At 36.0% G+C, this 9741-nt stretch overlaps 1 protein-coding gene across 1 annotated transcript; it reads right to left on the bottom strand.

Annotated features, from left to right (window-relative positions):
* Positions 1–738: 738 nt before the first annotated feature.
* On the bottom strand, positions 739–9124 carry LOC129274284 (death-associated protein kinase 2-like). Its single transcript, XM_064108277.1, has 4 exons — positions 9042–9124; positions 8164–8309; positions 7543–7771; positions 739–6828 (listed from the first exon to the last, which is right to left on the bottom strand). The coding sequence occupies exons 1-4, from the start codon at positions 9122–9124 to the stop codon at positions 6060–6062; spliced, it is 1227 nt and encodes a 408-aa protein (XP_063964347.1). The 3' UTR covers positions 739–6059.
* Positions 9125–9741: the final 617 nt, after the last annotated feature.

Genomic DNA, 9741 nt, shown 5'->3' with positions numbered 1-9741 from the left:
ACCCTTCAACCCTTAAAGCTTTGATGGTACATCAATATTTGAACATTACCTATGGAGAGCAGGAAAGTTAACAGATCATCATTTCCAACATTATATCTTCACCATCACCATCATTGTTATCAACATGAGTTATCATCAAGTCCATCATCGTAATTGTCATCCTCCCCATCACTATCATAATCATCATCTTCATCACCATCATCAACATCATCATCACATCACCACAACCTCCATCATCGTCGTCGTCATCATCATCTTCATCACCATCACCACCACCATCATCACCACCATCATCATTACCACCACCACCATCTTCATCATCACCACCACCATCATCACATCACCACCACCATCATCATCATCATCATCTTCATCACCATCATCATCACCACCATCATTATTACCGCCACCACCACCATCATCATCACCACCATAATAATCATAATTTCTCACTCTCAACATTATTCCTACATAGTTTTATATTATCTCTAATTCCCTCACCCTCCTATTTTCTCTCTACCTTCACCCCCCCCCCATCATCTCTCTCTCCCCTTTCTGTCTTCTATCTACTTTCCCCTCTCTTAAAAGTTGCTTCCCCTTTCTTCTCATTCTCTTCTCCTTTTATCCCCATTTCAATCTCTCCTTTGTCTCCTTCTCGATCTCCTTTCCTTCCCTCAAGTTATCACTCACTTTCACGTATGTCATACTCCTAAATAATAAATAATCTTGGAATCGCAATCATGGTGCATCACAGCTAACTGATTTATTTGTATATTTCTTTTTTTTCTCTGCCACGAAAATTCAAATCAAATCCCTTCACTGACATACTCTCAGACTGCAAGCAATACGGTTAAAACAATCTTGTGAGAATCATTAAGTCTCGACCATGCAAGGTAACATCCAAGATTATTCCTTCATCACGGTAACAGGCCTACTTCATGGAAGTGACATAGTAATATTTACAGACAGCTGTTGCATAATTTCTCAGAGTTATCTCACAAACCAATGTTTTCTGAAATGAGTTGAACATCTGAAGTGTTTGCATAATCCTCAACATTCACTTCATTGCAATGAATAATTCTCAAATGGTTGGAAGATTAGATAAACTTATATTTTCATTTTGGAGGAATATCATCGACACAGTTCCACCACAAAAGGCTCACACATCAAATGTCCTCTGCCCAGGTTGGCGTTTCATAAAGCTGTTCGCAAGTTACGAATGACTTTACGAACGACTGGTGATACCTTCTTGGGTACTTACCTGATTCTCATTCATTTATTTATAGCACAAGAAGGTATCACCAGTCGAGCGTAGAGTTGTTCGTAACTTACAAACATCTTCATGAAACAACCACCCGGTGTCCTCCGAAGAACTACTAGAATTAAAGGAATTGACACAAATTTTCAGGCTGAAAACTTATGTATATTCCTTTCTAAGAGTGATGCAGTTGACTTCCGGCAGAATCTACAAGTCATTTCTTATGTCGGTGACTGCATAACCCTTCGGCATACCCATAGGTTCCTTCATACTTAACCTATCAACACAATCATTTCAAGACAAGCTTCCAACACAGTTTAAATTCTAGGCCAGAGAAAAACTCTCATCTTTAAAGGGTACCAAATTCTGTAACATTTTCTTTTTGTCAACAAGAAAAATGCAAATCTTAGAGTTCATGAATTTTCCCCTCAAGACAATATCCAAAACCAATCTCCCAGCATATCAGCACCAATGGAACATCTCAAAATACTACAAGCTGTCAATTCTAAAAGAGACATGAATACTGTTTTGTAAATTATAATAACATAAAAAAGCTATTACCAAACATATTGGTAGCTTCTCAAAGGGGTGAATCACCAACAGCTGTAATCAATTTTAAGTGAGGAATAAGACAACATTTTCAGATATTTGATTGGTATACAACCTCTAGAAACTGATTTTAACCGTTAGTGAATCATGACCCAAATACAAACAGTGGACATACTGGATAAAAGACAGTTTGATCAGACATAACCGTGACAGCAATATTACATTCTCTCAACTTAGATGATTTTCTTCTTGAATCAAACCTAAAAAGTAGCATAAAAGGGTCATATTCTGTATAGAGGATTAATTTAACTCTAATAATGCAATGAGACGAGAGGCGTGTCACTTCTGGGCTCTGTTACACTAAAATGCAATTAATTCTATAATCAAGCATGAAATGTAAAGTCTATTGAAAACCACATACAAAAAGTTGTGATCATTTGTCAATATAAATGGTATCTCCTTATGTTACACCGGGCCCGGAAACATAAAAGATAAAATCAATTGTACAAATAATCAAAGTGTAATTATATGGCAAACCACGTACAAAGGGTTACAATTGATTGTAAATATTGATTGTATCTCTGTATGTTACAGGGCCCTGTCTGCACATGAGAAAACTGTAAAAATTAGACCATGGTTTGAGATATACCTCTATCAGGGATGAGTGACAATCTGATCAGAGAAAACGAAATATGATGCAAAATATGACTAACAGATCTTACAGATAAATATAATAATACTATCTCCCTTCACTTACGAGTATCACGCATAAATAAAAACTTTGAGAACACAAAATATACATAGGCATATACAGGAATACTCTAAAAAACATGTGGTCACAAAGATAAAGTAATACATCAGACATCTTGAATGGCGTACTCATAAAAAAAGGGAAGGAAAAGACCGTCAACACTAACATTTGAAAACTGAACTAAATGAATTAAATATTAATAGTGGTCAACATCCTAATGTTTCTCAACTATAGAAAAGATACAGGTATTTTCTAGTAACTGAATTATTCATTTATGCATGTATGTATCTCCTAATATTCTATTTTACTAATTTTCCCAAATATTTCTAAAGACATCCTTCTAAAGAAAACTCAAGTGAGGGCGCTCTTTAATAAAACTAATTATCAAAGGTTTACTTCAAACCATCTGATAATCCTGATGGGTTCGGGGAATCGCGCAACCCAATCTTACACCTGTAACTGATAGTTTGGAGTAAGCCATATCAAACTGGGTATTAATATTGATGAGAAAATCTGCTAATAACCAATAAATAAAAGAATATGTGTAGCTTTCAACAACCATCTGAATTATTGATATACGGTTTTCTGAAACTATTTTAGTGTAACCTTTGAGAAAGTGTTCTTTTATAATATACTACTTACAAATACATTGCTACTATACAACTGAACTTTGACTTTTTGGCAGTATTACCCAACATGAGGCATTTAAGGACTACAATAGGAGCACATCGTGTAAACAAAAATAAATCATAACATTCCAACAAGGAGTATAGTCACAATGGAGAAAATTTGAGACAATAAACTATTAAAGAAAGTAACCCTCTAAGACCAAGAATGACAACATTGGAGTGATAATGTAAACAAGATTGAGCAGTAACAATAAATCAAATGAATCATCATTTGGAGTAAATTCTATCAGGTGTATGAATATAAATATCGATGTATGTTTTATCTTCCCTTGAAATTTCACATTCAGTACATTTTTTTAACAATAACAGTTTTATGGTGAAAAGCCAAAAGTGGATCGTAAAATAACTTGTGATCATCCTCAGAACTGCAACTGATGTTCTGAACTTTGAAAAGAAAACAAATAATGAAAACATACAGCTACAATTCTTCAGTGTGGTTTAGATTTTTTTCTTCAATCTGTTTTAAAAGAGGATCAAGGGATTCCCTTTGCAAAAAGTTATTCATGAAGTTCTGCAATGTTGCTAGCACTAATTTTTTTCTTTTCAATTATAACAGACAGACTCATTAGAGACATCTGCCACTCCAAATGCAATTGACAATACTACATTCAAAATGTTCAAATGTAAATGACACTGCTAAAAACACATATGGTTCTTTTTAGGGACAATTGAAGTGTCTACAGTCACTGGTGATGTACTTTTTGAGTGATAATTCATTAAAGTGTGTAAATGTATATATAGTGTGCATCACTGAATTTATAATTAGCATAATGATGTTCAACAAATGTCTAAAATGCCCTGCTTCATCTATGAATACAAAACTCCTGACTTTCAAAACCAAAAACAAACAAAAGATAAAGAGATAATCATTGGAAAAAGAATTGTCATAACATGGAAAACGACAACAAAAAAGTACAGTTCAAATAGAACATTGTTACAAAACAAAACCTACATGTAATATTCCCTCTTGAGCTCCCATTCTTTCAACTAAACATACATATAAAGACCTACTACATGTATGTCAAATGGCAGATGGGACGTCAACTGTTTACAACATATAATTGATAACTAACAATATTAAGAAAATGTATTCTTTTATGAATTGCAACTTGGTTCCTTTACAACATGATGAGGGGTTGGTTCCTCACAGACGACACAGAGTTTCATATAAAAAACAGAAGACATTTTCAATGAGTACAAGAAGGTAGCAACTCCAATTGTGTTACAACCTCCTCATAAACAACACAACTTCCCTATTTGAGAACTTTACTGTCAACAAAAGCAACAAAGGCCTAAACAAAATCATGAAGATATAATATCACGCACAATAAAAGAAACAATTAAAATCTAAAATATAAATAAACATCAGGACATTGTCAGAATATATAACCAAGACAACGAAGAAACTCAGTCATGAATATAAATAAATGATAATATATATATATATACTTCAAAAACAGTAGAATAGAAGCAGTATGTTGAAATCTGAGTATCAAATTTTCAGGGTTTCCTGAGACCCTAATTGAGTTGCTGGGATTAAGTTTAAGTTAAGAGGACGACAACAAAAATTATCATAATGCTAGTTTTGAAGTTGGTCCATTCCATGATCATAAAAGTGAAATTCTGGAAGAAATAAGATTAATTCTTTTCCCCCATTCATTGATTCTCTTCGGAGTTCATGAGTTTTGGTCCTTTTTAGGTTCAAAATGACATATTCTATGCAATTTAATATAGAATACAAAAAAAAGACAAAATAATTAAGAGATCAAACTTATTTAATTTTCTCCTCCATTTGTTCCTATTATGCTAAAGACCCATCTTCCCAATATCTAGATATTTCCACTAGCTTGATATCAGTTATGGGTTGGTTGGTCTATATTGAGAAGCAAACCTTTGTTTCATTTTGTTCTTGTATTTGTTTAATCTAAAATTTGGTAAAATATATTTATTGGTTTTATTGATTACACTTTTGTTCTTATAATCCCGGTAATCAATTAATAATCAGAAAATTGAGTGCTTAGAAACATCTCCATTTAAGTGCCTTATAAATGTTATAATAATTATTATTATCATTATTTCTGAATTAGGAACAAAGCAATTTCATTCAATGGTACAAAAAGCTAGTTGTCTCGCATCCACGTGTACATGTTTATCTTATGGAATCGCTCGTATGTGGTAAGACATGCTGTAAATATATTCTACACAATATCACCAAGCATGCAACATCAAAAGCACATTTCTTATCTCCCATTTCCTCTGCGAAGACAAATCTTTTATTTTGGTCTGCACACCAAATGGAATCATGATGAATTGTATTTTAAAAAAATGCATAGTTATTCTTAATACTTACACATAGAATACATATAGCACCCTTTCACTTATGTTGCTTAGGTTGGAAGCTTTAGATGTAACATGAATTTACACAGAACTAATCTCTGCATACAGCAAGCTATTAGATTACAACAGCCTTGAATCAACAAGACTAAACAACTTCTTCAAGTACATGTACATTCTTACTTTGGTACCATAATTTTTAATTACCAAGTGCTCAGCACTGTCATGAATTTGAATAATATCATATTGTACACATTCGCATTAAATCTTTATCATTATGATTACACTAAAATTCAATGATTATAAACATCCCGAAGATGATTTGAAATGAAACCTCTATCAACGCCAAGAATGTAAAACTGTTCCCTACACTAACATGCTCCCAAATGATTGTTTAGTGGAAAAAATGACTTTAGAACGAAGGTAAAAAGCAATATCTAGAATAAATATGTTGGATTGTTCTGGGATGCTGAATTGATCAACAGACAACTTGACCAGGTTGTTGAGGTACCACTTCAAGGCAGAACCTCTTGGGTTCTCGGATTTCTTTGGGAAAGTTCTCCTTGCTTGGGCAGAGGGTCCGCCGCGTACCCATGGGGCTGGATGACGGTGACCTACTCCTATCAGAGGCACTTTGTGATTCTGGGTGCAACCTGTTGCAGCTCCTGCACTTTGTATCCCCAAGAACGCCACTTTCCATCTGCACAGGAACTGCAGGAGAGTCCTCTCGACTCTCGATGACTACTTGCCTTGGTTGCGAGACAAGAGGATATTCCCGCCTCTCTACAAGTTCATGGTCTAAAACCTTGATGCCATTTGAATACTGAGATAAAACCTGGACCTCTTCCTGAATCTTTGAGTGGTCCTCATGAGTGTCTGTGTCTTTGTTTTCAATATCCATGTGAATGTCCATATCTGGAGTGGACTCATTCGCACCAACTCTGCATGTGGCATCTGAACTGTCTTCAGAATCCTGGACTACGTCATTCTGAGGTTTCTCCTCCTTTAGTGAGATGTGATCTTCGGTTCTGCTTTCCAGGTAGTTGTCGTTCTCATCATCCATCTCCTTCTTCTTGAGGATATCGTTGTCATCGTTGTTCTGGATGACCACGCTGATGGTGAGGGGAGAGACTTCGGTGTCTTGCTGCGTCACATTCTCATTGGCATCAAGCTCCCGGGTGACAGGCACGTTGCTGAATTTCTGGATCCAGGGATGATCAAGGCACTCTTTTGCAGTCAGGCGTTTCCTGCAATCAGAACATAATCAAGTGATATTCTCAATAAATATGACGCACACTGGATCGTCGTGCAGTATTGTCAATACTGGTGGACTTGACTTGGTTGATAAACTTGGGCACCAACACAATTCATTAAGTGATGGTGTGCTGCACCACCATTGTAATGTGCACCACACTAAAAGTGTACATGTACTGTTGATTGCTCCCACCATGGAAACACTCAAACATGAAGGTTTGTCATCAAAGAATTCAAGTATTCAAACAAAAATACGTTCACTGTATTTCTGATGCTTTGATTGGTATTTTGATTTCAGAATATATATCCTCAACATCAGTTGGGTCAGATAAAAATACAGTGTCCAATTATGACTAGTTGTAAAAGATTCAGATCTCTCTTGGCCTGAATAGCCATTCAAGGCTCATACAGATCCCTAGTACCTGAGAGAATTGGTTCCTAAAAGCAAAATCGCTCTTAGGAATGATATTAAGCCTCAAGAGTGATTGGTTCTATTCGGTAGTCATTTTAGCCCTTGGTGATTTACCCTGCCTGGGGGCTTGTTTCATAAAGACCTACAACGATTATTACTTTGTCATTATGGCAATTACCATGGTAACAGGGCTGAGCAGCCAATCACAATCAAGGTTTCCATGGTAGTTACAATAATGGCAGATTTTCCCCAAGCTGTAAGTCTATATGAAACAGTCACTTGTCAACACACTTACTCCGCATCAATGACGCAGAGACTCTGGATGAAGTCCCTGGCCTCTGGGGAGTGGCTGCTGAAGTCCTCCTCAGCAAACTCCATGTTGAGCTGGGAGATGTTGAGGAAGGTCTCTTGCTTGGTGTCTCCAGCGAAGGGTGAGATCCCTGTGAGCATGACATAGGTCAGGACACCGATGCTCCACATGTCGGTAGACAGCGTGATGGGTTCATAGTTAAGGATCTCGGGAGCTGTAGGGGAAAAGAAAGGAAGGTTGATTATGAATACTGACTGTTTGATAAGTAACAGACTCTAAACCATCCTTTAAGTTTAAGATATAATTTTAAATAGTTTTGATTGGTTGGGGTCAGTTTTGTTGGTGCAGAGCTGCCAACCTGAACAAGAACATTTCTGTATTTCCAAAGCTGAATATCAGTATTTTGATGAAAAATTCAGTATATTGATGAAGAAATCAGTGTTTTCAAAGAAATACAATAGGATATCACATAAAACTGAAACTGAAAGTATCTACTAGCATGAAAGTCTACACATGGGACTACTATATGTTGCAAAGAAACATAATGACTTGGGCCTAACTGCGATGATACTTGATGCCAGAGTCAAGTTTGAAGGAACCACTTACCAACATAGTCAGGGGTGCCCTGAATGTCCCGTATCTCTTCTCCGTTGTTGAGGTAGCGTGCAATTCCAAAGTCTATTAGTTTGATGTCACTCTCACTGGTCTCTTTGGATGTTAGTAATATATTCTGAGGCTGTAATGAGATTAAAGACGAAAGATGAGTGGTTCAGTAACTTACCGTTTGTATGCCTACATTCACAGTTTACACACAAAAAAAATTCCAGACTTTCTAGGGTAAAGAGCTCTTAATCTTGTAAGACACAATTCATCTGAATAAACAATATTAAATAACAAGTGAAGGGACTTGAAAATTATTCAATCAGCATTAGAATTCTTGTTCCTGACATAAATTTACATTGTACTCCAAGTAATTTAGGCCACATCATATACAAATTCTGGTCACTTATTTTGCCATTCAATGGTACTATGGGATCACAGTTAGTGTTTTTTGACTGGCTATTGATCACTAGTATTACCAGGGAATACAATATGATGGCAAGGTTATCAGAAAGGCAACTTTATGAAGCACATGTAACTGCACCTATTAATGTTTGAGACACAAAGGTCATTTACACTGAATATGAAATATTGTCATTTCCTTTGTGGATTAAAACTGTAAAATATTGTAGGAGCATTATATTAAACAGAGAAAAGTCAGGAAACAGAGAAAAGTCAGGAAACTTTTGTAAACAGAGATAACCTTCACAGCAACACTGAACCAAGTAGTCTCAAGAAAACCCTTTAAACAGCAACCCCCAGGTGCCAAGAAGCCAAAGAAAACAGTTCCCCCATGAAAGGTAACATTTAACATGATATTCCCAGACCATCTGTCGTTTATTTATAGCTGACAAACTTCCAAATGAAAGTTGGAAATCATCTACCCTGGAATATCCTCAACGTCCCATGCACTTGAGTCTGTCAAGTTGAAAACATTATGCCCCCAATAAGCGTTCGCTGTCGCCATGTTTGCCAAAAGCCATTTTTCAAAACTCGCCATGATCCGAAAGTTGACATTGATGTCAAGGTCCTTGAATTCCCTCAAGTTTGTTGTATTATTTCTCATTTTACTCTTTTTTCCCCTCCTTGAGCTCACTCTCTCCTGCATCACAGTATCATTCTCAATATTCTCCCTTCTCTTCTCCTATTTAGCAGATTCTCCTTATAAGTTTTATCTATAAGTGCCCCTGATTCCACTATCTAATTTTCTACATTTTGTTAAGATATACGTGTAGATTTATGAGTCTCCAAAACAAACCAGACGATACTTTTTTTCATTTTCTTTTATTAGTCTGCCAATACCTCTCTCTTCCATTACTCTCCCCTTGTATCCCCATTCTTAACTAATTTTTTTAATACTTTATTTTCAACCAATGTTATGGAATTGTTTTTGCTACATCCTCAATGCACAGTACTTCCAAAAGTGTGAAAGAACGTGACCAACTAATGACACATATCCTTTAGCTGAATGTCAAATAAAAAAAGAATAAAATGCAGGTGACGATTATGTCCACAGCAACAGAAAACACTCTAATTGGAACAAAATCCCACTTGCGTCAGACTATTGCAAAACATCATTTGGCA

This window comes from Lytechinus pictus, chromosome 13 (genome assembly GCF_037042905.1).
Source record: "Lytechinus pictus isolate F3 Inbred chromosome 13, Lp3.0, whole genome shotgun sequence".
NCBI lineage: Eukaryota > Metazoa > Echinodermata > Echinoidea > Temnopleuroida > Toxopneustidae > Lytechinus > Lytechinus pictus.
Note: the sequence above shows the minus strand (reverse complement) of the source record. Positions and strands in the feature narration are given on the sequence as shown.

What these genes read in the sequence shown, in the direction of transcription:
- LOC129274284 (XM_064108277.1), bottom strand. Translation starts at nt 9,124, where the DNA reads ATGGCGACAGCGAACGCTTATTGGGGGCATAATGTTTTCAACTTGACA. An exon ending in GACGTTGAGGATATTCCAGG is followed by an intron (nt 8,310 to 9,041) that starts GTAGATGATTTC and finishes TCATCTTTCGTC; the next exon opens with TTTAATCTCATTACAGCCTC. An exon ending in GGGCACCCCTGACTATGTTG is followed by an intron (nt 7,772 to 8,163) that starts GTAAGTGGTTCC and finishes TTTCCCCTACAG; the next exon opens with CTCCCGAGATCCTTAACTAT.